The sequence below is a fragment of the Harpia harpyja genome, chromosome 14, assembly GCF_026419915.1.
Source record: "Harpia harpyja isolate bHarHar1 chromosome 14, bHarHar1 primary haplotype, whole genome shotgun sequence".
In the NCBI taxonomy this organism is placed as follows: domain Eukaryota; kingdom Metazoa; phylum Chordata; class Aves; order Accipitriformes; family Accipitridae; genus Harpia; species Harpia harpyja.
Genome location: NC_068953.1, coordinates 35,060,565 through 35,087,808, shown reverse-complemented (window position 1 = coordinate 35,087,808; position 27,244 = coordinate 35,060,565). Strand labels below are relative to the sequence as shown.

Genomic DNA, 27,244 nt, shown 5'->3' with positions numbered 1-27,244 from the left:
AGCGCTGACCGAAGTGGTGTGCGTTTGGCTGTGCATCCCCCTGACCACTGTGATGAAAGTAGGGATGTTGCTTCTTGGGCTGAAGTACACCTGCGTGGCTCTAGCCAGTGGTGTGTGCACTTAGGGACATTCGCTCGAGGATCTCTGCATGGCTCTCCACTGAACGATGCATTACGCCAAGGAGAGTTCACACATTAAAGGAAGAGTAGCTCATGAGCCAGATCCAGTCTGTGCATCTGTCTAACTCCAAACTAATTTATCGGATTTCATTGCAGGTACTCTGATCAGGCAAAACAGCAATTTGTAACAGACTTGTAACACACATGACCAAACAGTTTCTCCATTTGGCATCATAAATTTTGTGCCACAGAAATGTGTTGTTCCATTAACATGAACAACCACAATGTACGTTAATGTATACTACTGTGAATACGGAAGAGCAGGTTTCAGGAATCATGACAATTAATGGGTGGACAACTCTCTGTTAATCACGATGCAGTTACATAAGGACAAAACTTTTATAGTATAAGGCATAAAAAAAAAAATCCAAAACCAGAGATTAAAAAAAAATGTAGGGAAGATAAATGTAGTGATGGCACATGCCATACTCTTGGGGTGAGTATCTTATCAGTTTGGACTGATTAAAAGCAAAAATGTGCTCATGAGCTAAACATATTTACATTGAGGAGGTTTCTAGATTATGTATTCATCCCCTCATTAGGAGTTAAGTAATGAAGATGCAGAAAATCAAAGGGAAAGGGACAGATGAAACAAGAGTCTAGCCTTCAATTTTTGCTTTAAAACTTTTCTTACTTTGACGCTTCTGATGTAGAAGTTTAGACAAATGATAAAATGTTCAACTTATTTTCTGAGTAGTTGGGGAAACAACACTAGACTATTTGTACACAAAAAACTTTGAGGCATTTTGCTTTTAATTTGCATACAATTCCTTAAAGTGAATTCCACATGAAGAAGGGTGAGATACAACAGAGCTCGTTTACCATTTCACAAGTTAACAGAACAAAGTAAACATCTGTCATTCTTATTAACTAGCTTCCATCCCTTACTCCAACTTGTCACTTCCTGCTGCAAGTGTCCATGCCGAATAAATGCATGGACTAGTTCCAAACTCCACAGATGTTCACATGTGGACTTCAGTCATAATACTGCAAATTATAACAGCAAGAAAAAACTGAAATAGAAAGACTTTAGATGAGCTTATATTCTCTTGATGTTTCCCAAATGAAGACCCAAAATTCAGAGTAAAAAAATACTTCAGTTGTTCAGCTCAGCTACTCATCTGACTGTGGTTCCTCTATGGAGCACATAGCTAAGGAGAAAAAAGAACAATACTTCCTGTCAAATAAGAGGGGGCATTAAATCAGAAATAGAGAGGTCTCAAAATAACTGTGCTAAAATGGACTTCCCAAACATATTTATCTGGAACGCAATTGGAGCATACTCTTTCCTTCTACATACTGATAAAGTTTTCTAGCTATACAATTTCCATACAGAGTTGCATTTGACCAGGCTTTTGGCTTCTTTCAAACTGGCAAATACCATCCTGATCAAAATATATTTCAACAGTATTATACCTACAATAAAATATTGGCATGGTGCTAAGGACAGCATCATCTTTCTTCATGATTTAATGAGACCAAATAATAGGTTAAACACAGGTTGAAAGGGAAGCAGTAACAAATCTGTCTTGCGGATCTTTCCGGAAACAGATGGGAATGTGAGGCTATCCAGGTAAAAAAAGAGAAAGAGCCATAAACTGCAAAGATGCTGGACCTACGAACTGCAGCAGAAAATCCCTATCATTAGAGCTGTCTTTATTTGGGTCTTACAGCAATAAACACCAATTTAGCCTTCTACCTAGAAATTTACAGGAAGCCTTTTTTTTGGTGTAGGAATTCTTAAGACTGAGATTCTGTGACACTGCTAACAGTGAATTGAGTGAAAAAAAATCAAATCAGTTGTGCTGAAGTGGAAAATTACAGAACTCTGAATTGCACGTCTCTGATAGTAAACATTTGCATACGCACACAAGCCTACAAGTCACAGCGCATCTGTTGATGCCAGTGATTCCATTTGGGATTTGCCAATTTTTTCCTCATGACTGTGGATTCTCCAGCAGCTCTACTGAGTCTGAAATATGTCAGTACCAGAGAAGAGACTCTAACAATAAAAATCTTTGTACGCTTTAATATTTATTAATTCTCTAGTCATTTTTTGCTATATATTGAACACTAGTGTGACAAAATTCCTGATAATTCTATCTCATGCAGGTAACTTAAATGAGGAGTTAGCACTATCTAAACTGGTAAACCTACCACTAGGGGGGTTACTTTTGAGTCTACAAGACAAGTATTTCTGCAACAATGACAACTAGGTGGGTATGCATATAACATAACAGGCTCAGCTGAATGTACTTGGCAGGCATCTAAATGACAGCACAGCCTTCAGAAGGACTAGACTGGCAACATCCTTTGACCTAAATAGACTTGACGTTGTTTAAGAGGGGTCGAGTGGAGTTGGAGGCATGTTGGAAATTGTTTTTAGGAGAGATGGTGTTTCTGTAGTTAGTCAAATAGTTTAGCTTTTGCTAGTTAAAAGTTGCTGTGATTTGTGTTCTTTCTTTGACAGGGTAAAATGTGTTACTCACTCTACCCATATTGCTATTGTTTAGGTCACAACAGAGATATTGAGAGCATACCATACCTTTCTGCAGTTGAAGACAAAGATTGCTGATAGATTGCTGCTATTCCTTCTCTGCAATTCCTTGGTGAGTACATTTTCATCAATACCAACTATGAAAACAAATTCCCTAGAATCCAGATTTTTTAAAAATATATTACAGGAAAAGTCTACTTGTAAATCACTTATTCTTTTCTCCTACAATACCCACAGGTTTCAAAACAAAATAATTATAAATGAAATTATTAAAAGAATAGCAAGACTTGTGATAGTCTTTTGTTGTACTGGGCATTTCCCTTTTTTAACTAACATACATTCTAACAGAAATCCCACAGTACAAACCAGATAACTTCAATTAAAAAACAAAATGCAAACTATTCAGTCTAATGTTAGAGCATGTGTATGTGTGTATAATACTGTAAAAGTAGTCACACATTAGAGGTATATAATTGAAACAGCATTTTCCTTCATGAACCTGCTATTATTGAGGCAGTGACAAGGTTTCCATTTCTTTGTTTTCTGAGCTCTTTAAAGAATGGCTATTGCCACATTTTGTAAACCTAAATACTGTACAAGCAGAAGCTTGTTAGTATCAGGTAAGGAGTAATACTACTAGTGCAAACAGGTGCAGAGACAATTCCTCCAGTTTTGGGGTGAACGAGCTATGTAACACTGAAAGAGGACAGGCATCTTCTTCAGACCCACACTCATGCGTGTTTCTCCACTCAGACATACATCCTTCTCCATCTTGGTCTTCTTTTTACAAGGGTAGTTGGGGGAGAACCACCAGCTCGTGATATTTATCATATGAAAGATTTCTTGACTGTTTTCCTATTAATATTATGAATGTTTTATAACAAGTCAAGGAACGATAAATACCTCAAGCATCAGGAAAGTGACAATAATACTGACTTAGTATCTTTAGTAAAAAGTGAAACATTCTCTCCTGAGTCAAGAAAGGAACAGGAATGATGAACCTAACACTGTACCATTATTTGATCATCATGCACCTCAGCTGACCAGATGAGAAAGAACAAGTGTTTATTGCCCTCTGCTCATCCAAAGTTACGACAGGCAGTTTATTTAGGTAAGTGCTTGGCATACCAGAATGTTGTCAGAGCAGTTCTCACTGTACTGTCCCCCTTTAGCTTATTTCTTTAAAAGACAAGGGGAAAAAAAAAAAAAAAAAAGGAAAAAGAGAAAAAAAAAAAGAAAAAGGCCAAAAAAAGAAAAAGAAGAAAATCTCAGCAGGTTAACCCTCATCTTCTCTGAGCTCTGTAGGTAGAAATTTGTATTGCTGTTGGCGGATCTGAGCCAGTTTTTTCCTTGCCTCTTCCAGCTCTCTTTCCTTCTTCAACATTTCTTCTTGGGCTGCAATGATCTAGAAAACAGAAGCATGAATTATGACAGCAAGGAATACCGTCTGTACAACAAGATTTCTTTCTCCATGACACCAGTCACAGCTAGGCCTTGAGCATTCTCCAGAGAAGCACCAAGTTTTAATTACTTCAGCAAGAATTGCTCAAATTTTTTTACGTTCCAGGACTACGCCATCAAGAACAGTATCATATTCCCACTTGTTTCTTAAAGAGAACTAAAAAAAGAAAAAAAGAATCTACCAGCATAGTTTTACCATACATCCATGACAGATTTTATAGTGCTGTGCTCCCCCAACGTTCATTGGGGTGAGGGGTTAGCACATGTAGTAAAATTGAACACTCATTACTGCAGGTATCCACAGTATTTTCCTGCATCTCAAAATGCCAAAGGAAAAATGACAGTACTACAGACATGCAGAAATGATAAATTTAAGTATCTTTTAAGTAGTGACCACAGTATGTGGTGTTCCTCATTCACAACAGTGAATCCAGAAGTTGGTACAACCTCAAAGCCTTGGAATCTATTTTTAAATACTGTTATTATTTCCCCATATTTATTATGGTCACAGTAATGAAGTGTCATCAGTTCTTAACTCTCACTCTCTATTTCTTTGATTATATACATAAAAACTAGTGTTCCATTAAGATTTGGGAATATTTAAAGTACATAAGAGGAGTTTGAAAAGAACCATTAACTTAATCAGAACAAACATAAAAGATACTGGACAATGGTAACTGCTATTACGGTAAATGCTCAATGAAGAAGTGTAGACATCTTACAGCATATCACTTTGCTGTTCCATCAGTGGTTACCTAACAGTAAGGCATTAAGTAATTTATTATAGATTTCTACATAGATTTGTCCAGCCTGCAATGCAGCAGATGGACATTGTAACACTATGCTACATTTCTGTGATAGTTTTTCTCTGCTTTACTTCTTGGGTGATTGTACCAACCTGAGCAATGCCACCCACAAACTTTGTTTTGACCACAACGTCATCATCCTCTGCTTTCCCAAATGCTGCTTTTTGGGCCGCCCTGACAAGATTGTCTGATGCTCGCTTGACAGCATTCCCTGCAGCCTTTGAAAAAGACAAAAGAAATTTAGTAATAACAAAAATGCATAACTAACATGGATTCACGTAAGCATCAAAACTAAAACATCTTTGCTTGACTACACAGGAAAGGTGTGTTTTGTTTTGTTTTTCCCAGTGAAAAGCAAATTAATCTTTCAAAATCAATGGTACAGAGAGGAACACAATTCCTTTATTTAAGAAGCTGGAAGTTGGGAAAGTCACAGATGAGATTTATTTGTCCCCCTACTCTGAAATAAGACAGTGGATGAAATCACAAGTTATGTTATGCACAACACTAATGAGTTTGGGGTTTTTTTTGAGGAAGAAGAACAGAAAATGAAAGCTAAAGTATAGAGAAACATTTTAAGGCAATGAAGTTTTAAATTAATAGACTTTCATCAGGGCAAATTAGCCACTTACACAGCCATGATTATCTCACATTTAAACTTTTATTTCCTTAAAAGTTCTCAGATTTCCAAAGATAAACAGTCAAACATTTGTAATACATCTTTTGTTGTCTAAACTGAGTAGTGTCAGCAATTGTGCATCAAAAAGAAAAAGGTAACTAAGCTACCTGCATTGACAAAGCTATCTCTGCTATGCTATAATACATATTGGCAGTAGAAATTCCACACTGCACACTCAGTAATGACCATGTCCACAGGCACTGGTTTAATGGATACAGAGGAGGATACCAGAGGAGCGGCCTTGGAATCTCCTACTGTGACGCCCATGGCAATGAGTGGAAGAAGAGTCCCTGTCACAAACAAAATGCAAACCTCTCTTCTACTAAAGCTAAAAGATGGAGCTGGCACCTTTTTTGAAGCACTAAGGTCTTGGAGACCATTGGCTAGGAAATATCCTGTGCAGACAGGTGATGGTAGTATAGGGCTCAGCATCGTAAGATCTGGCACTGAATTTGCTCCAGTGTACTAAGAGCTGGTGAAAGTGGTGGAAAGCTGTCTCCGGGAGAAAAACAGTCCATGGTTTAATGGGTACCGCACATGGCGGTGTAAATGAGATCTTTCATATACCACTGGCAGTCCTTTAAATTTGTGAGTCCCAGGTAAGTCTTATGTCTGATATTTTGTATTTTAAATTGGTTGCTACACCAAAATTTGACCTTGGCTCTTACTGGAATCCTCCTCCTTTCCACCTCTTTATCTATTCATCAATGTCAGGACAGAGAGGAAAAGAAACTTCTGGGCTGATGTGGACTTAGCGCTAAGAGGGGTCATGGGTCACTCACTCTGAGGGACTGACTGGGAGACCTAGCTATGTTTGCTACTCAATTATACATTCAAATACTGAAAGGTGGGCCCCCAAATGTATTTCAAGTGCTTTAGCAAAGAAACAGCTTTAGAGAATGGGACAGAGCACCATTCAAAGATATTTCCATCTCCTGAGCAAGAGGAACACCTAGATCACCTGTTACCATGGGTAAGTCTTCAGTGCACAGTGGAATGCTATGGAGAGGTATCTTACTGAATTATGAAGAATTTAGTTGGGATACCAGCAGCAACATTTTATCACCGCTCCTGCAGTAACATAGCCTGGTCAAAGTGACCCAAATTTATTGCTGCTCAAACTGACTTCCGTATTGCTGCACAGCAGTACTTTGTACCAGGCACTCTCAAGAGCAACTGAATGCTTCATGAAGAGAAGGATGTGAATGGTTAAATCTTGCTAGAACCCCTGCACTGGGAAGGTGCCTGTCCTGTAAATTAAATTTGAGATGTGTGCTGCAGGAGTGGATTTGCATGTCATTCAGCTGTTTGTACTGTGTGGATTTAAACCTGCAGAAGCAGGTTGGGGCAGACATAGGTACAGCTGTCCTAGCTTAATCTACTGCCCAGGAAGTGTTAATTAGACTGTAAAGGTTTACATGGGGTCAAGGAGGACTGGATAAATTAAGAGGAGAAAACCACTGAGGGTTACTAAAGATACAGAATCTGCGTCCAGCTTGGGAAGTTCCTGAGTTGAAAATGCTTGGAATCTAACAACATAGTAGAGAATAGTATCACGTATGCTTACCCTTTTCTTACTTGCTTCCCTAAGCATTTCCTATTGGCCACTGCTGGAATCAGGATATAGATTGGGCTTAATGAACTTCTGGTCTGATCCAGTAAGGCTGTTCTTGTATTAAATACTAAACCCTAGTATCTAACAGCAAATCACTCAACACCACCAATAAACAACATTAATGCCTTCACAATGTGCAGAAAAAGGGTAGTGTTGCAGTGTTGTGACAGGCAGTGAGAGAGAACAGTAGAAGAGTTCTCTGTCCCATGGTTCCTGATGTCCCCAGGTGTCATATGTGCTGAGAACACTGGTTCCCACACAGGCCACTGGCCAAGACAGCCTGCTCTCATGTGCAGGAGACACACTGGCACTAGGAGGGGAAGCCACAACGGACCAGCTCTGAACCTGCCCCCCACCTCCCCCCCAGTCCTATTCCATATTTCCAGCTTCATCTCCTTTTCAGTTTAACTCTCTTCCCACCTGAAATGACCCAAAGACAAATTATTTGAAATTTGCTCTGCTCCGTCTGGAGCTCATCCAAAGAGATTGGAAACATTTCCATTTGTTTCATTTAAGTTTTAGAACAGACTCTGTAACAGTGCATTCCAAGTTAGCATTCATGGGAAATGCAGTTCCAATGTCTTCTCCCAAAGCTTGCAGTTGTTTGTGTGGTAGGAAACAGAAAACTAATATACTCAAACTCCTGAACCTAAGCTACTGATTAAAGCTATGTGAAAACATTTGTGTGGGGGCCAAAGCCAGCTGAAAAGCCTCAGTAGTTTTGGCAAATCCACCAGTAAAAATATTTGGTAGACATCAACTCACTGGTTGTGCTATGATAAAGGACATTATTTCCAAGTGCAAACTGCTTTTCCCTTCATTATTCATTTTGGGACTAATACGAAGCTTGGTAAAGTGGCAAAGTTCAATTTCAGTCCGTGCTTAGGCTTGTTTCCTTTTCACATTCCCTTCCAGCTTTTCACATTCAATGTCTATTTAGTAATATTTGCCTACAGTGACTGAGTACCCTTAATTTCCTGGCAGAGCTGAGAAAACACAGTCTCTAGTACTTTATTTTGTTCATGTTTCTATTATTTGTTCCACATTTAAAATTCCTTCAGACCCATCTTGGCATTTGGATATTGAAGTGCAGGTTGCATTACAGTCAGAACTATCTTCCAGATACTGATACCTCCCCCACAGACCCTTCACAAAGTCAATCTATATGAATCCACTATAAAGCACTAAAACCATCTCATCCCTAGAGATAACATTACCACTGTTTTCTATAGAAACAAACTCACTCAGATTTTCCACACACTCATACATTTATTTTTTCCTCCTAAGTATTTAATCCATTCTTCTTGCTTACACAGATACTTAGTCATATGTATTTGTTGGACTTGGTTCTACCTATCCATACATGAACCGTTATACTGAATGTCCATTAGTAGCATCTGTACAAATAAGAGAAAAAGGGGAAGTTTCACTATCACCAAAGACACTCCATGTTGATGGTATGAAAAAAGGAGCTGGAATAGTTCTTACATTCCAGGCTCAGCCTGCAGAACAGGATGTCAGAGAAGGCTGTAGTAATTTTTAAAATGAACACCCTTAAACAAAACTGCTGAAGACATTAGATTTTACCCGTCATAAGACAGTGTTAATTCAGTAATAGTTCAGAGAAGCTCAATATGAAATGGATGGGTAATGTAAAAGGGAACCAGTTTCATGTAAAAAAGTTAAATCAGACTTTAGCTGAGTGAGAAGTTGCATCAGTTTCTGTTCTTGTTTTTGTCCAACAATGATTCTCCATTTTAGAAATGTTCTATCTACAATTGCTGTCTCTTGACTCCTAGAAACAAAGGAAAACTGACCACAACCCAGGCTGGCACTTAGGCAAGTACTTTGTTGAACATGTGCATAATCTTGCAGAGGTCAGAAGGATTCTCATGTGCAACCAAGTTAAGTGTGCTTACCTGTTTGCAAGCTCACTGGGAGTCTAACTGAATGCAGAATAATTGCAGAGAAACCAACTATACTCAGTTGCTATAGAAATGCATGTAGTAAATGTTCTCAGCTCATGTATTCCTGTGGCTTATCATGAGTATGAATCTATCAGTATTGCACCTAAACCAGGGCTTGGCACAGGCCAGTCAACATTTGCATCTCTGAACATCTTTTAAAAATGAAGAATAAAACAAGCAGTGAAGTGAGCTATAGCTGCTGAATAATGACAAATGCACATCACTTCACCCTTGATAAATGAAAGTGCCCCAGAATCCCACAAGGAAAAAAAACCTGAACAGAATTCTGAAAATTCAAGAAACCATTCCTAAAATTCAGGGTTTGTTCACGCAGTGCTAAAACAGCATTTACAGAGCACTACTATGGGTTTTCAGTAATTAAGAACACAAGTACCTGTAGCCTCCTCATGGCTTCAGAGTCATGATCAGCCTTCACTTTGCAAGCCACAAGCAACTGTGCTGTAGAAGCTGCCACTTGTTTAGCAGATGATATGAGCTTCTCCTCACTAGCGTGGCCTTGTACTGAGGCATTAGCTGCTTCACAGAGATTGCTGGTGGCAGCTGCCACCATTCGGGCCTAGAAGACAGTAAAAAAAAAAGTCACTGCGTATTCTCACAGGATATTGTTTCTTCAGAGAAGGTGCTAGTTTTCCTTAAGAGGAGAAGTTACTCACAGCGGAAATAAGTCCCTGAGACCACTGTCCATCATCAGCTGCATTTGCAGGGATTGCTCCAACCTGAAAAAACAGTTCAGAGATGGCTTACAATGAGACAGAAAATACAATTGCTTTGTCTCAGATTTAGACAAACAGTAATCCATGAAAAAAGGAAACACCTGTGACTGTCCCAGCACATACAGGAGCAGAAAATCCAACTGAAAGTTAGTCGTCAGCATAAGTGTGCTTCCAACACACATCTGCCTGCTCATGTAGTGTCCAACTTGGTACACTGCTTGAATTGCCCCATCCTTGGAACATGTATAGAAGTCCCAGAGTAATGATTGTTGCAGCCGAGACTTTGGCCTAAGCAACAGTTGAAGTAGTAGCTCCTAATCTCCTGGCCTTTAAAATAAGTTATTTCTGTCTCTACAACACATCTGGATTTACATCATTCCTGAATCTCTTCTGACTCTGGCACTATGGGAAGGTACAAACCAGAAAGCTCCACAGGGAAGCCCCCTAACTCCCTTTGTGCCTAAAATGGCATTTGAGAAAAGCAGCCCATTTTTCTGCGTGGCTCATCTACTGAAGTGTTCATGGCATCAGCAGTACTAGCAACAACCAGGAGACAGTTTTCTTCCCACGTCAGATGAAAACAATGAAATAAAATTCTACAGTTGGTTGCCAGCACGCACCCCCCCCACCTCCCCACCTGCCTGGGTCTGGGAGTTTTTGGGAGAGAAGGTGGAAGATGTGAAATATGAACATGGTCCAGAAACTTGTTGCATTTTAAAAGAAATGGTAACAGGGATTAATGCACAGTCAGGATCCCATGGATCAGAATTGAATCCTTATGTGTAGCATCAACATAAACAGAAGATGTGTTCTCTCATAGCTATGGTGACATGTTTGTATAACTGAGAAATCAGTTATACAAATGAATTCACTACATCCCTGAACTCTTTAGGTTTCAAGGTTTTCTTGCCTAATCATCCCCAGAATACGTATTTTAATTACACCACAGATGCAGGAGTCTGGCTAGTGGTGTCTGAACTGTGTGTGTGTGCACATGTGTGAGTGAGTGAATAGGAGGGTGGTGTGGAAGAGGACAGACCAGATCCAACTTCCCAGATTTCACCTATACTGCAGAAATGGAAATGGTTGCCTAACATCAAATTAATTCTTTTATAGCAGTTCCACAGGGGAAAGTAGTTTCACTTAAAATATCTTTAGCAAACTCTTCAACTACAATATTGCACCAATTTGCCTTGTAAAGATACTTCCACAGCCTTTACCAAGCAATGTCAGAAATTTATTTGGGACAAGAACGTGCCTAGTTTGCACATATCCATGCAGTTGGGTAAGAATTTCCCACTGCCTCCATACCAAATAAAAAGGTCAGTGAGGAATCTAAGCCAATAGTCAGTACCATTTACTGTTCAGTACTGAAGTGATGGTTGTGGAGCAGATCAAACTTGTCTTTCCCACTTACATGCCAGCCATGCTTTTCTGGGAGGAGTCCATACCACATGCCTCAGAAGGTTTCTTACAAAAGCAAAATGTTTCCCCCCAATATCAATAACAAACTCTTCCCACCAGGCAGGTTGGAGCCATTCACTATGGGCAAGAATTTGGTCAGTCATTTTAGAAGCCACCTTCCTGTCCTTCTGGCTGACCTGGAGATACAGGCTGCCACAGCAGTCAGAAGATACCCTGTAGTGACAATTACCTAAGCACTAGTAATTAGTAAAGAAAGAAGAGAAGGAAAACAGGTTAGGGCTTCATTACTTCAGAAGTATCTTAATGGCTTTATTTATTTGTGAGACATATCATAATGAGAGGATGTGCCATAAACAATTCTGAAGTTTGATGTTTCATTACATTTTCATTTTGGTTGGGATTTATTTCTTCCCTTAAAGAGCACAGTATTATTTGCAGATCCTCCAAACAGGCAAGAAACTACCAGTAAAAGCCATTTGCTGCAAAAATTCCTGATCTTTCAGCGAGTTACTATAGAATAGTGATGGATAAAGCAAAATGGCTAAAGTCAGTAAAGCAGGCTGAAGAGATCTGCTAATATGGCACTATATTTTGACAGGTGTGCTTCTATTAGAACAGCATGCTACAGCTTTCCTCAGACAGATTAAAGTAGTTTTAGCAATTATCTGAACTTGGATGGAATAAGATGCAAGCACTGTTAACCTCAATCTGAAAGACACAAATAGAAATGTATCTGTGGGAGCAAAGAAGCCAAAACTACCTGAGGGCGATTCAGGGCTGGTACCAGGATAGAAATACTTTCTGTATTATTCTGTATAACTTTACAGTGGTGGTGGTGAGGAAAGTAAAGCAAGCTGTATATCATAATGAAACTAAGTAAGAACAGGTCTTATCACATAAAAGCAGACTGCACAATAATCTAAGTGAAGCAGGTAAGTAAAAATTCTCATTTTTTTGGACTGTCTCCACAGCCAGATTTCAATGGGTATTAATAATATCTTGTTTTACGCATTATTGATAAGTTCAACAGCTACAGCTCATGGTGGGTCTTTTCAAAGAGTTACATCACTATTGTTCTGAAACAAGTGCTCTGTGCTCCTGTTGGAACTAGAAGCACAAGCTCCCCAGGAATCCTAGCTGAAGTAGACAGCACAGCGCTTTTGTGACAGGATCCATGACACTGTCTGCTCAGAATAAAGAATTAGATGAAATTGGAAACCATAACTATACAACAACGATTCTATAACAAATTGTTCTCACAGGAAACATATCTGATGTTCAGATTTTAAGTTTCAAAGTATATTCACTGGGAAAAAAAACAGTGATGGATATGAAATGAATTACAAAGACCTCAATCCCGACCAGACCAAAAGGATGACACATGTTATAAGCACTCCTTCCGTTGGTCCCAACAATAACTACAAGCACGTCCACTTAAATGTACTGAATTCGCATACAGGCCTGTGTCCCCATCGAATCAGACAACAAAACATTGAGGGCACAATTAGTGAGGCCCTTTGCTGTTCTGGTCCAGAGTGGTATTGTATACTGTGACATTTGGTTTTGGATCCACAAGCTGTCTTGTGGGACTATACATTACTAGCTTGAATCACAGATCTTCATGAAATGAAAAAAAAAAAAAACAAACAAACCCACAGACACAAAACTTCCCCACAGCTGAAACATCTGAAGAGCCAAACACTTGATTACACTTGCGAGGTTTAAATAAACATAATTGTGTTTTGTTTTTTTTTTTTTTTAAACAGAACCAGGCCTGGGCCATGTACTGTGATGAGCAATGGAAAGATTTATATTTTCATTAGTCATTCCCAAGCTCCTTTCCTACTGTTTTAACAGAGAACAGTTAAGAGACTAGATGCAATTTTGATGCTCTCCCCGCCTACTGTTGCTACTTGTCCTGTTTACCCACCTTTCCCTGTGCCACCAGTTCTCTCTGGGCTGCTGAAGCTGACTTCACAAGGGCACTGGTAGCAGCTGCAATGGATTTAGCTGCTTCCAGGATCTGTTCTTCAAAATCCAGTGTCTCATCTGCTTGCTATAACCAAGAAAGAACAATGTCACACATTATTCACCTGAAAGCAGTTGTATTTTCAAGATTGAGGACATGTACAAAGTGAGACAAGAAGATTTTGGAACACATCAGTAAATTCAATCAGACCTACAACACCATTTTCTGCAAAGGAGTTTCATGTGGACTAAAGCTGGAAGTCAACATAAGTGAACTTAAATATTAAGTTGCCCTTGTGGCTGCTCACACGTGAAATTGAGTACCAGACAAGATACTTAAAGAATTGCCTTCAGCTTGCTAATACATTACCTCCACTAGGGCTACTCAAAACTACATTCAGGAAAGTGCAGGTCTGAAAAGAAATTTTTGTTTTTCCATACCAAGATTATCTTCGTAGAGCTATAATACTGGCTTCCAGAATTGCTGAACTAGGTAGAGCATTTTCTAAATACTTAAAGCATTAAAAAAGAACAGTGATAAATGTATATTGTCTCATTAACCTGTACTAAGAAATGTAACGTAGATACCAAGCAAGTGCATAGATTTAACAGCTTTTGGTAAGAGCTGTCATTTCACAGAGAGCGGCATTGTGAAGCAGTCCAGTTTAGTCATCTTGGAGATATGAAGTTCCAAAGGTCTGTCTGCCACACTTCAGCCATCCAAACGTGTCTTTCAACAAGCATGTGCAAATAGAGAGATCAGCTGTTCCTAATAAGGCTTCTTGCTATTTAAAATGCAAATCTATTGTTCCATTAAACAACAACTTCCCTGACTTTCTAATCATTTAAACAAATACTGAAAACATTTATCCATTTAAGCATGCTTACTAGCTTCTGAACAGTTAACAAAATGGAGATAAATGGTTATTGTTATTTTAAACAGAACCAGGCCTAGGCCAAGTATTCTGATTGGTTTTTGTACAAAATAAACCAACAGAATGTATTTTGTTTGTGATCAAATCACAAGCCTACCAGAATCCAATGCAGTATGACCAGTAGGGCTAGTGGATACAATACCAGAATAGACCACCTTGTGAGAGATGAGGCTTTTGAAATACAGGTTTCTTCCAGCTTATGCAACCACAGCATTTTTGTGTCAAATAACTAACTTTAGGAACACCAGCTAAGTGGGCTTTGAGTTAGAAAACTGGGCACTTCATTTGCAAATCTAAGCTCATCCATCTAAATTTAAGTCAGGTTTAGTTCTCTTGTTACTGCAATCTGATGAAATAGTAGTCAATTACAAAGTAATAAAAGATAATTATGAATAATTACAAATCATTACAAAATGGCACATCAAACAGTGCTCAGTCCTACAGCACTTCCATATAACTGCCACATAACTAAAAGTCCAGGAGATGAAACCATAGCATCCATAGACACTAGAAAAACGGAATGATCTGAAAATAAAAACTGATGTGTAGATGAAGTTGTTTGGCATTTAAAAATTCTTCTTATCCTTTAGGAGAAGCCACCTAATTCAAGGAAAAGTATTTGTCTTGCCTTTCTATTGGGCTAATCCCATCAACTGAAGCATATATCTTTGTAATAAGAGTATAAAAAATGGCTTTGTAAAGTGAGCAAGTCATGTTCCACATGAATTTTTGGCAATGCTTGCAACGTAACATCATAACCATTATTTTATCTAAGTGGTAATCACATTGGTCCTGAATTTATGCAACAGGCCTCAAGTCTTATGTATAAAACTCTTACTTCAATCACGACATCACAAAACCAAAGTGACTAAATGGAATTCAGTGAGGTCACTGTCAGATTTCTTTTCATTATTAAAATAGATGCATTGTTGACTTTGATTTAAGTTGACTGAAGACTTAAACTGAAACATCAACAAAAGTACCACTGGGTGACAGTCAATTTAACAGACTGTTATTGGACTTTTACTTATGTTTAAGGCTCCCTGTTATTTAGAGTTTTTAAATTTTCATTTCCAACATAACAATATATATTACGTGCATTATTCTTTATATGTCAGCATTGTCAGGAATTCAAACTTAAGCGAGGGAGCGTTTCACTATCTGCTTATTTAATATAAAGGAGGTGTCGCTCTTGCGTAAAGTGTAATAAAATGCCCATGGCCATCCTCTGTTCTATTAGGCAGCCGTGTATGTACCCAGATGGTATTCAATTTGCAAAAAAACAGCCACCAAAAAGAGGCTGAAGAAAAGTAGTTGTTTGAACTCAGTTCAGCATAGTGAGTGGACTGAATGTTGCACATACGTGCAAAGCAAAAATTACTACTTTCAAAGGGAATGCAGAGAAATCAAATCTTGCATTACTGAGAATGCTATTGTATAATGGCTGGATTAACTTCCACCATGGAGCAGCACGTAAAGCTCAGCAGAAAAACAGATAGCTAAACTTCAGTATCTCATCAGATAACAGATTTCTGCCCCCCACCGAATACCAAATGACTTTCTTTCCAAGTCTACTGAAATTTGGGGGGTGGGGAGAAGAAACCACACCCCGAGTTTCTCAAACTTCCAAATCCTTTATTTCCTGTCATGTCACAACTTTTTATTGCTAGAAAAAAAAGAAAAAAAAAATTGCTGTTGGCAGTTGATCCCTTCTGTGGAGCAGCCTTACACAGCACTCAAACTGTGGAACTTCTGTTGAGTTTTCATCTTTTCTAACAAATCTTTGTTTTCTAGTCCTTCCCCGCAGTTTTCGCTTCAGCATTTTCAGGTATGACTTCTAAGAGCTGGATACTCATGTTTGATATGGGGAAGCAGGCACAAGGCTCAGTCAGCGCTGTGGGTATGTTTACCTGCCTGTACTCTCCAAAGAGCATTCCTTAGCAATAAGGACATGTAGCAGTCCAAGACTGAACACAGCAAAACGCCCTACAAGAGAAGCCATATTAAAGAGTGTGTCCTGAACTGTCTTAAGTTCACACTGATTAACAGTACCCTCACAATGTGTCAGTTTGCATGAACTGCCTTCATGAACAAAGTTAGGAGCAATGATGTGCTACATGGCAGAAAATTTAACTTTGTAAAATTTTAGTTAGTTGAGAGGGCTACTTGAGTTTCTTTAGAAAACCAGATCTATGAGACAAGTGATTAGCTTCCTCTTCCTCAAGTAGCCCCCATGAAAATCAGTATCTCTTTTTCCACAAGCTTAAACTAATAAGCTGTTATCGACTATGTATGGGTATAAATGGATTGGAAAATGAAGTCACTGGAACACACAAACCAAAATTATTAGGCTAGCTACAAAGTCTGTAGCATGAATATCCTGAAAATGTGTACTGTATTTTAACCAGTTTTCTATAGAATCTCCATTATTAGGGGTAGCATAAATAAAGTCAGGGTTCATATGAGAACAAATGAGCCCTCAACCTCATTGCTAAACAGTAGAAAAAAATTACAAAAGACAAACCATTTTATTTTGAAGCAGCGCTCATTTTCTATTTCATAAAGAGAAGAACAATATGAGTAAGTTACTGCACTGAGCCATGGAAAACACAATAACTATTTCAGTGAAAGTCAGCTCTTGGCACAGCTGCTGCTCACTGTCATAAAAGGCCCTACACAACTTAAAAGACCCTCCAAGAGCAACTCTACTGATGAAGGAGCCCTTCATGTATATATTTTAAATCAGATTAGGAGTCTGCAGGAAGTCTTCTAAACCTGCTTGTGAGTGAATGTACTCCTTCATATTGCCTTCCACTATGTTAAAACCCCCGGAGACAGGGCAGGACACTGTAGGAATATGTTTGATATATAGTTGGATTAAATAACAACCTAATATATCAAACATATCACACAGAGTCCTGCAGAAAAAGGCATCCAGGTTTGATTCATCTTGGGAAAAAAAAAAGGACAAACTGCTGAAAGCTAACAGCAGGGAATTCTTACTGACTACTAAAGACACTTGTGTTTGAAGGCATAAGCCTGCATAGAAGCATGAAGAGCATACCAACAGAATAGGGTAGGTACAGCAATGCTCTCTGCTGTTGTACCTCATCTACCGCACCTTTTTCCTTAAGTGTTCTTTTTCCAGTATTAGTGAAGCATGTAGTTTTTATTAGAGAAAATGTTTTTCTTCTTAAAAAAAATTACTGATTTGGGGGCGTTGTTATTTTACAGCCAGTAGCATATTTGTATAACAGGAGGAATATGTGGCTATGTTACAAGACACTTGACCCTCCAAAAATGGAAAACAGGAAAGAAAGGAAAAAAAAAAAAAAAAAGTCCACACTCAGGAAAAACGTAATTGTATTTAAAGGAAATATGACAGCCAAAGCTTGCTTAATAAACAATAAAGATCTCATTGCTTCACAGATCATTCCCCACCTTGAACACTGCAGTGGGAATACTGAACAGGTTTTGTGTTATGGGGAGGAGTAACACCATCTACTTAGGAGAGTTCTCAAAGTGCTTGCAAGATATAAGCTCAGAAGAAAGACAGATATTAACAACGTATCAATGGGGCAGTGGACTAGCGGACTAAGCATTTTAGGAGCACATTCACCAGCAGCCAAACGACCAGGATTTAAAGCAAACATCATATGCATCATACAATAAAACATAGGCAGCAGTTAGCAGGTCTGTGTCTTATTAGAGATTGTTCTCTGGGATAAGATGATTCCCAGTAGTGGAAAATGAAGACATCTCATGCTATTGGTCTCAGCCTAAGACATCAAAGGGGTATGATAGGTGCAAAAATATGAAGAGAAAATGAGGAAAAGAACAACTAAAAAAATCCAAAAGTATAAAAAAAATGAAGGTAGTGGAACAAATGAGAAAAAAACCCTACCTTCAACTATTGTTTTTTTTCTTTAGAGGTAATAGACAAACTGGAACACACAAAAATGAAAATTTCAAGCCTACATCAAATGACTCCCACTCCCTGCCCCAATAACACAAGCTTACCCAAAAATAGAGAATCAGCGACCAATTAATAATGATGAAGATGATGGATTTCCTGCACGCAGATTATTCTAAAATTACCAGCTAAGGGCTTCTCTGCAAGTTCACTTGATGGTGATTACTGCTAACCAAAGCAGGATGTTGGTCTAGCTGGACCAGCGGTCTGTTCCGTTGTAGAAAATGGCTACTATTCCTGCATTTTGTAGACTGAGCATAAGAAAAATCAATCGTAGCAACCCCTTACCTAGTCTAGGCATTCTCACTACAACACTATGTAGTCAAAGATGAGCATCAGAAAGACAGAGCCCGTTCAAAGCAGGAAATCCTACTCTGGGAGGATACAAGCTACAAGTCTTCAGCAGAAAAAGTGGTATTTGAGCCACTCTGATCTTCCTAGTATCTTTGATGTGTATTAACAATCCATATTGTGAAAGGGATTAAACATCTAAAAAACGATGTAAAGGCTATTGAAATCCCAAATGAAACAAACAGTTGGAATATGAATTTTAGTTTCAGAAAACAACAAATAAACAGACCAATAAATCACAGGCAGACTGGATACTCAAATTAACATGTTAAATGAGGAGCAGGTGTGAGATCGGTATTCACTGGGAAATTACAATGACCCTGGAGTGGCTTAGATGTTGGAAGGAAACTGCTCCATGGTTACTAGGCAACACACATATGCTATTGTGCAGTGATTGTATAGAAAAGGTGATGGAGGACTCTTCCTCTCCTCAGACTCAGCCTGTGTCCTCTGCTCTGTAGAATCTCATTATAAAGGACCATTTTTCTTTATAAACAAAATGGATGTACTTGTTAAAAAATGCAGGACAAAGAGCATTTCTTTTTCATGAGCTAATTTATTCCCGTCACTAAGCAGGGGGGTGCGGGTTGAGGGGGTAGGGGGGAAGTCCTCAAAGAGTGAAGCTACCAAGAACTATTTCATCTGATGTTCCTGAATGACAAAATACCACCCTGCACTGAAAACAATGATCCAACATTTGAGGCCCTGCTTTTTAGTAAAGCTAATGAGAAGTCTTCCTTAGAAAACAGTTTTGCACCGCCAAAGCAGCATAAACAGGGAAATAGATACATAGTCCTTTCCTGAAGTCAATTACACAGCCAAAGCACGATTTTCATTTTAAAGAGATGGAATTCTAGGAAATGTGGTAACTACTTCTAAAACCTGCCTGTTATTCCACACTAGGAAAAAGGTAGCAATTCTCTCTGTGATCCAGTCTTGTGAGCTATGCATACAATCGTAAGTAACAGCAGTTTCATAGATTCCTTCTGTACCATGCATGAAAATAGCTGGCTTAATTTTATATAATATATTCAGAGACACATTTGAAATGACCTGGCAACATGCAACACTACTTGCTTTCATGATGAACTGTAATTTATTTTCCTTCAGGAAAATTAAATAGAAATCCTCATAACACATATCTGATTTGATACTGAAGCAGCTACTCTTTCAGCATGGCATAAAATGCTATGTTTTTAATCTTAGAAAATCCTGAAGGTCTTTTGCATTCTGCTGAATCCCTTCTCTGTTGCTGCTGCTTTCTCCTGCTATACTACACACATTCAGATGAGAACAAAGGGTCTTCAAAGGAAAGCAAGTGAGAATGACTTTTCACATCAGTAAAATGTGTTTGGAAACAGAAAAGTAAATAATCAACAGTAATGATACTGTAACTCTTCAAAGCATCTCTAACATTTGGCTTTTCTTCCTTTGCTTGCTCATGGCTGGTGCTTGACTCACTCCCTGAAAAGCATCTTTTTACCCTCTTCCTTCAGGGGTAAGTCCCATCCAGTGCAGTGTCTCGTGGCACTGAGACTGATGCAAGGTTTGATTGTTTATACCATTACTGTGGACAGTAACAAAGTATACACCGGTATATGTGCTATATGCATCTTCTGCTTTATTAACTTCAAAGAAACAATGGGGATGGACACTCACCTTTGGCTTGGCTCTTGGTTTCAGCTGCTCTAACTTCTTTGCTGCAGCCTCAATTGATGCTGCAGCCCCTAGTAGCTCTGTCTCCGCAATGACTGTTGGGTCTTCTGGATCCACCCACTCTGTCCCTGAAATTAATGGAGATGAAGACAATAACTTCAGAGCCACTGTGAGCTGCCATTCAAACAGGGTGATTTACAATCACACTTCAAGCGTCAAATACAGAATGCACATTGTAGAAAGCTGATTTTAGTACCATAATGGCATAAAACCACTGTCATTTATGCCACTGAGAGCAAAATGTAAGTCAGAGTGAAAAAAAGCATTTAGCAGGATTATTCTGTTATGAAAGTAACTTAATTAAGAACTGTGTAAGCAAAGCAGCTTCAAAAAGGGATACTGTCCATACTGGGAACAAAACTAGTTGTCACTCAACTTTAGTTTATCAGAGCTCTAAGATGGTTTCTAACTTGACCAAGTTGTAAGGTACATTGAGAAATCTGACAGAATGGTAAAGAGGACATGTTATAGACAACAGATAATCATCCACAGCACACTTTTCAGAGTCTCTTTTTTTGGCAGTGGTTAGAGATGAAGCTAGTGTTGACTGAAGAAAGCATGCTCTTGGCAATGTGTTTCTAAGAACAATGTAGAGAAGGCCAAAGCAGTTTCTGTAACATATCCAAAGGTCAACTTTTTTTTTTTTGGTTGAGTTTTTGGCATTTCTCTTGGCTCAAAGAAATACTGTAGGTCCACAAAACGAATACTTGGCTGGAGGTGATCTCAGATTTTTTGAAGTTCTCAGTGCATTGTTATTTTCAATTTCATAACATTTTCTCTGGATGACAAGATTCAGAAAGCATCCATGTTCTGGATTGAGGGAAGCAATGAAACAGCCAAAAGGAAAATCAGATGGAGAGAGAAAAGGAAACTAGACAGAAAACTTCTAAGTTCATAACTGCTAAGGGCAAGGGGAGGAAGTGGCATCACAGATAGAAACAGAAAAGGATGGGAAGCAGTGTATACCAGGCAAAGGAAGACTAAGCTAGAATGAAAAAAAACCAAAGAAAAAAAAAATCTCTTAAGGCCCTGTTAAACTTATTGAAACTGGATCAGAAAGTGTGGGTGAACCTAATATTAAAATATCAACTGAAACATTAATTGTTATTAAGGAAGAGCGACTGGGGAGAAGGATACTGGCACTCTGCATCAAGAATAGCATAACCCATGTCTGAATCATCAAACGTCAAAGGAAATAGCCTTGAATGCTTATGGATCAACATTACACCGGCTAAAGAATGAGGTAGTTTCCACTACGGATGACCAAATCACAGGAGAATGCCAAATGAAGGGCACCTATTTATGATGTGCTGGGAGAAAGCTGAAGTACATGTAAATACTGTAATCCTAGTGAGCTACATGTCATGCTGCTAATCCCTATCAAGCACGTACATATGTATTTTATACCAAATATCAAAACATTACCAAAGACAATTTCTCAGCTCAAATGGTGTACAAGATGAAGGAATTCTATACGAAACCCTAATATTGACAGATAAGCAGGGAAAAAAATATTTTTGATACAGGCAGCATGTATAAACACTGTCAAAAGCAAACTTGTAAAATGTAGCAGCTCCTCTTCAAAAAAAGGCATTTCACAAAGGTGAAAACATTTACATTTTAAATTGGTTAGAAGACAGAATTTTATCATGTATCTAGGAATGAAAATCGGGAATGGTTAAAAAACATTTTACTTTCCACAAAAAAGCTTCTAAAGTGAATAATAAAAAAAAAATCCCCTACAGGCAGTAAGTGAAAAAAAGAAATACAAAGTTAATTTTTATTTTAATGAATACGAATTAAAATGCAAAAACTGCTGGAAATGAATAAATGTCTCCAAAGATGAGGACAATAGAAAGTTTTTTAAAAAGCATTTAGTAAATAGAGAATTCTGATATTGGCTTGGCTTGTTAGCAAAGGAAAACAGAAATTTTGAAACATAGGAAAGTGCAGAAAAGGCTGAAGAATTCAATAAGTTTACCTGAACAGGAAAAAAGCATAATGGAGATCACTGTTATATGAAACAGAGCAATTAGGTTACAATGTAGAGGGAAAAAAACCCATAAGAAATTAATAAGGGATTCCCATACACAAAAAGTGTTTAGTCAGGATTCTTTTCCAAGGAATGTGTATTGACAAAAGCAGGAAATAACCAAGGAAAACCTGCAGTGTATATTACACAGAATATCAGAAAAATGAGTATAATATTCTCTGGCCTAGATTAGGAACAAATGATTGAACAAATATGAATTTACTAGAAGCCTTTGTTGGAGGGGGCAGAATTAAAAATAAAGGGATTACAATGCTTTATTCAACATATTTTACTGTAGCATTCTATTACCTATGAAATTAGAATGCTCATATGCCTTTCTGATAGCTGTGAAGATTTCTTTAGACTAAAGTTCCCAGTAAATTTGGTAGATGTGCTTCAGCGGTAGTGGTCTAATATTTAATAACACCACCCTTACTATGAACTCATCTAATTTAAAATGTTAGAACTGTTGTCCTACGAGTTTGCATACATCACTGGATAAAATTTTACTAAGGAAACCAGTATCTGAGAAAAATATCACTCATCTGTTATAAGAACAGTGAACTTCTGCTAAGCAATGGAATTTGTTGCTTATTTGAGTGCTGAATTTGTATTTGTCCACAAGTTGTTAAATTCTAAGAGTTCAGAAAATCATCCAGACCACAATTTTCTGAAGTCTCATTGTTTCATTAACATACTTCGTCAGGGCAGGACCCGGACAGAGAACTGCAAGCACTAGAGACCTAAAATTGACATTATTTTTAGAGGCTGAGTATTAATTCGGTAAGATGATGGTATCCCATTTTATTTGAAGTTGGAAAGCAACTATCACTGAAAAGCAAAGGACTTATTTTGACTGAACAAACATGAGTGTAAGGAAAGGAACCAGCCATCCAATTACAATTCAGCCACCAGTTCAAGAGGAGTGATACTGTATTTTGTTTTCTGTTCCTGTGGCTCGAGTGCTGTGCTTGATGGTTCCATCTTCAAAGGCCACATGATTTACAGATGACTTATGACTGATCACATGAAGTGGGGGAGGGTCAAATACATATGTTTTCCAATACTCTGCATACAAGTGAATACCAGCAGAGAAATTAAAAGAATGGAAGTAGGTGGTACCAAGACACCTAGAACATACTGAAAGGGTTTTTATTAGTTTGGGGGTTTGTTTTAAACTACAAAAATAACAGATCATCATCTCTGGAGTAAAAGGCCCACCGTGCTGGTAGCCAGGCTGCTCAACTCACCCTTCATTGCTTCTGCTGACTGGATGAGCTCTGTAACAGCACCAGCGACCCGTTTGGAGAAAGAAGCCAACTGATGCTTTAGTTCTGGAGTTGGTTTTTGAAGGATCTAGAGAAAAAGATAACATGTAACAATGCATATTAGAAAGGATTCCAGAGAATGCTGGAACATTCCCAAGGCACACTAGTGAAAGATTTATTTTATACAGCAATTGGCTGAGAAAAAACGTGAGTCCAGTGAAAGAAATGCAATTGTCAATGAATCACTAGGAGCAAAGGCTTACATTGCAATGTCTGATGCATAGTAGGAAAGTGACACTGCCTTGCATTTCTACAGGAACTGACAACATTGTCTGGAAGTTCTCAGCACTAAAACTAGGACAGAATTCTCCAAAAGAGAGGTGCATATGTAAGTATGTGGAAGGAATATGCAGCTTTAGCACTCCATTCTCAGATATTATAGTCATTACACTTACGCATCAGGCTTAGTCTTTCTAAACTGCTAGAGAAGAGCTGATTTTCTAGTATTAACAAACTGGTTGGTCACTATTTCTAAGAAATAGAATTACAGAGTTCTGCAAGCTAGCGCTAGTTACCTGTTCTGGAAAAAATCAGCAAGGGTGAACGCAATGGAAATGCCAACCCTGGGCAAGACCCTTAAATAGAAGGGAAAGACAGACACCTCTGAACCGAATTTGCATCAAGTATTAAACTGTGCTTCTTCAAATGGAAAACAGTCAGTTATTCAGACAGTGAAGTTGAATTCTTCCCCTGAACAGGAACTACATTTGCATTTTTAATTACCATATTGTAAGGAAAAAAACAATTAAGTTCTAGAAATTTGTGTATACTCAAAAACCACTTCTGAGAGGACAGTGACAGATATATAGAGAGAGATTTAAAAGCAAAACAAGAGGTTGAGTCTCAAAAGTCATATTCAGGTGTGCATTTTCTTAAGGTTTTAAAAAACTCCTCTGCAAAGCAGCTCTGAAAACTAGATGTGCATTGAAAATACATTTTATCTTTTCTAAGTATTTCCCATTTTGCAGTCAAATGCCCTTACTTTCACAGAATAAACTAAACTGAACTGTTTTCTTAACTTTGTCTGGTGAGAACTCTGCCACATGAGAAATTCTGTCTCTCTGGAACTGCTGTGTCAATGTATGGGTGGACTGGTCTGCTTCCTAAGGATGATCTTTAGTCAACTAGTTTCCATAGTAAACAGAAGTACATGAATCCTCAATAGCTGAACAATCTGCAATGCTAACAAAATGTAACAACACAGTTATAACCAAGGTTTATACACTGCGTAATCCCTTAGTATGGCAGGAGTTGAGCATTGAGCATCTCAGGGGTTATCTTCCCACACAAGCAAAAATGTCCAAAAATACACAAATGTGGTCAGGACTATAGCAAAGAACATTTTCTGCTCCAGCAACTGTGACACTAGTGCCACCTATGATAGTGGTGACAATGTTGGAATTGAACAAATGGATACAAATTTTAAAACTAGATGGTTTACAAACTGCATTGTTTTAAAGCCAATTTAGAACTCACAGCAGATTCTCATCCCCTGCAGAGTCATGTACAGGCATGGCATGAGAACAACAAAAGCTTCAGACTTCCCCTCAACTCAGCATGCATCAAAACTGACCAAGATGGAGCATATGAATATGTAGGAGGGCAGGTCAGTCTTTAACCTTGCTAAGAATATAATTTACAAGTTGTTTTATACACATTTGTGCATGCCCATCAGCTTTAATTAGTGTGTTCCCACACCCTACCCCTAGGTAGGTGATTAGAGGGATATTCCTTTGAGCAATCAAGTCAGTTTTGTGCTATTTGCCCAATGCAACCTCTGCACAAGTCAATACACTGGCTTAAGAAATCTTAGATACTGCATCTGACAACTCTTGCACCTAAAAAGTATCATCTTCAAAGAAATAAGGTTGCTGAATAGTTTTCCTTGGCATCCCTGTGTTGAGACACCCATGCAATCATCCCTAGCCTGACTACCAAGGGTGTGACTGAATTTATTAACAATTCTATCACAAGGTGCCACGTGGACCAATTAGAGATTTTTAATCTGAGATGATCTGTGTTTCGGGAGGTTATAAATTAAATGAGACTGTAGACCTAGGGGTACTAAACTACCAGAGTAACAGGGATCAGGAAGCACCAGGACTGTCTGACACTGAAACCATCTTGCTATTTTTTTCTTTTATCCAAGCAAAACAAATCTGAGCTAGGATGTTAAGTTAGCAAGATTGTGTATGGCAGGAGAACAGCTCAGGTAACCACAGAACAAGCAAACAAATCTCTTGGATTACATCTAGACTGTGTCTCTGCCACAACTCCCAAGAGATAAAACTGAGGGGAAAGAAGGCAAAAGTCCGTAGAGCAAAAAGTCTGTCATTTACTTGGTTCAATGTTCCTCTGAAAGTGATTTTTTGTAATCTACTTTCCAGATCCAGTTTACATTTATGAAGCACAGCATGTCTGTATTATGTGTGTACCTGTCTAGTGCTAGACAGACTTCAGCAAAGAGTCAGGATGAAGTTACCATTCCATACAACTTTTTTTCCATGCAAGCATTATGCTCTTCTATTGTGGTTGTAATCACAGAGTCAGTTTTCTAAGGCAGCAAACATTGCGGGGCAGGGGCGGGGCGGGGCGGGGTGTGGAATTTTCTCATGGCTTTAGGGCCCTGAAAGTAAAGCAGCTTAAGGTAAGAAAGGCTTGTTCCGCTTTATTAGAGGATAAGGCCTTTGTTACCTTAAGCCTGTCTACTTAAGCAGAGACAGAAAAATAAAATGAGCAAAAATTGACTCAAGTCTTTGGTCTGTTCTTGTTTGAAACAAGTACTATGAGTTCAGGAGACCAAATCTGAAAAATTCCCCAAAGTACTTCTGAACTAAAAATGGATCACACATCTAATACTAAATTACTTACTGCTATGCAGCTGTAGGAATTACATTAACAAGTTCAATCTTTCTTGAACTATTTTCCCTGCTAGTGGCAAGCATAACTGTGAGTTTACTTCTATGTTATGTATATTTCAACAAGTTGATGTGAATTATTAGACATGCTGTATTCTCAGCAGTAAAACTGACTTGGATTTACTAATCTACAGTTAGCGGCTGCAAATTACAGTTTCAGAGACTTCAATATGTCAGCTTAAAGCCACTTAAAAGAAATCTCTGGGCATCCATGAAGATGATTGCTGACTTAAGTCACCTCCAGGAACTTCAATATCTCACAAATGTTAGTTCAAACACACATTATTACTTCCTACAAATGTAATAGCAACAGCAGAACACTATATTATGTGATAATTATGTATGGTCAAGAAAAGCCAATGGACAGCAGCATTCATGAGTTTGGATTTCAGTGGAGAAGTTTTATGCAGAGCTACGGAGGTGTCATGTCTAGCATGAGTTGGAGAGCTCTTTGTGAGGCAGTGCTGGCTTGGGGTTTTGGGATGGCATTGAGTAGGTGCCTCTTATTTTCCTGGAATCAGGACTGCCAAAGGCATGTAAAAGGGCTTTCATAAAGATTATGTAACCTCTTTGGTCTGGGGGACAGGAGTGTGCCTAATATGTCTAATGCTTATAGTGGGCTTAAAAGATTACTTAAGTGTCTTATTTTCATTTCTTTGT

General features: G+C 38.4%; 1 protein-coding gene across 3 annotated transcripts in view; it reads right to left on the bottom strand.

Annotated features, from left to right (window-relative positions):
- Positions 1-914: 914 nt before the first annotated feature.
- The window catches only part of TLN2 (talin 2), a 206,444-nt gene continuing 180,114 nt past the window's right edge, over positions 915-27,244 (bottom strand). For all 3 annotated transcript variants that reach the window (XM_052806996.1, XM_052806995.1, XM_052806997.1), the window contains exons 52-58: positions 23,589-23,694; positions 20,250-20,374; positions 13,294-13,419; positions 9,879-9,941; positions 9,599-9,781; positions 5,036-5,161; positions 915-4,081 (exon numbers count right to left, since the gene is read on the bottom strand). In XM_052806996.1, the coding sequence (XP_052662956.1) occupies positions 3,953-4,081; positions 5,036-5,161; positions 9,599-9,781; positions 9,879-9,941; positions 13,294-13,419; positions 20,250-20,374; positions 23,589-23,694 (858 nt within the window). In that variant the 3' untranslated portion in view covers positions 915-3,952. The remainder of the gene's footprint in view (positions 4,082-5,035; positions 5,162-9,598; positions 9,782-9,878; positions 9,942-13,293; positions 13,420-20,249; positions 20,375-23,588; positions 23,695-27,244) is intronic.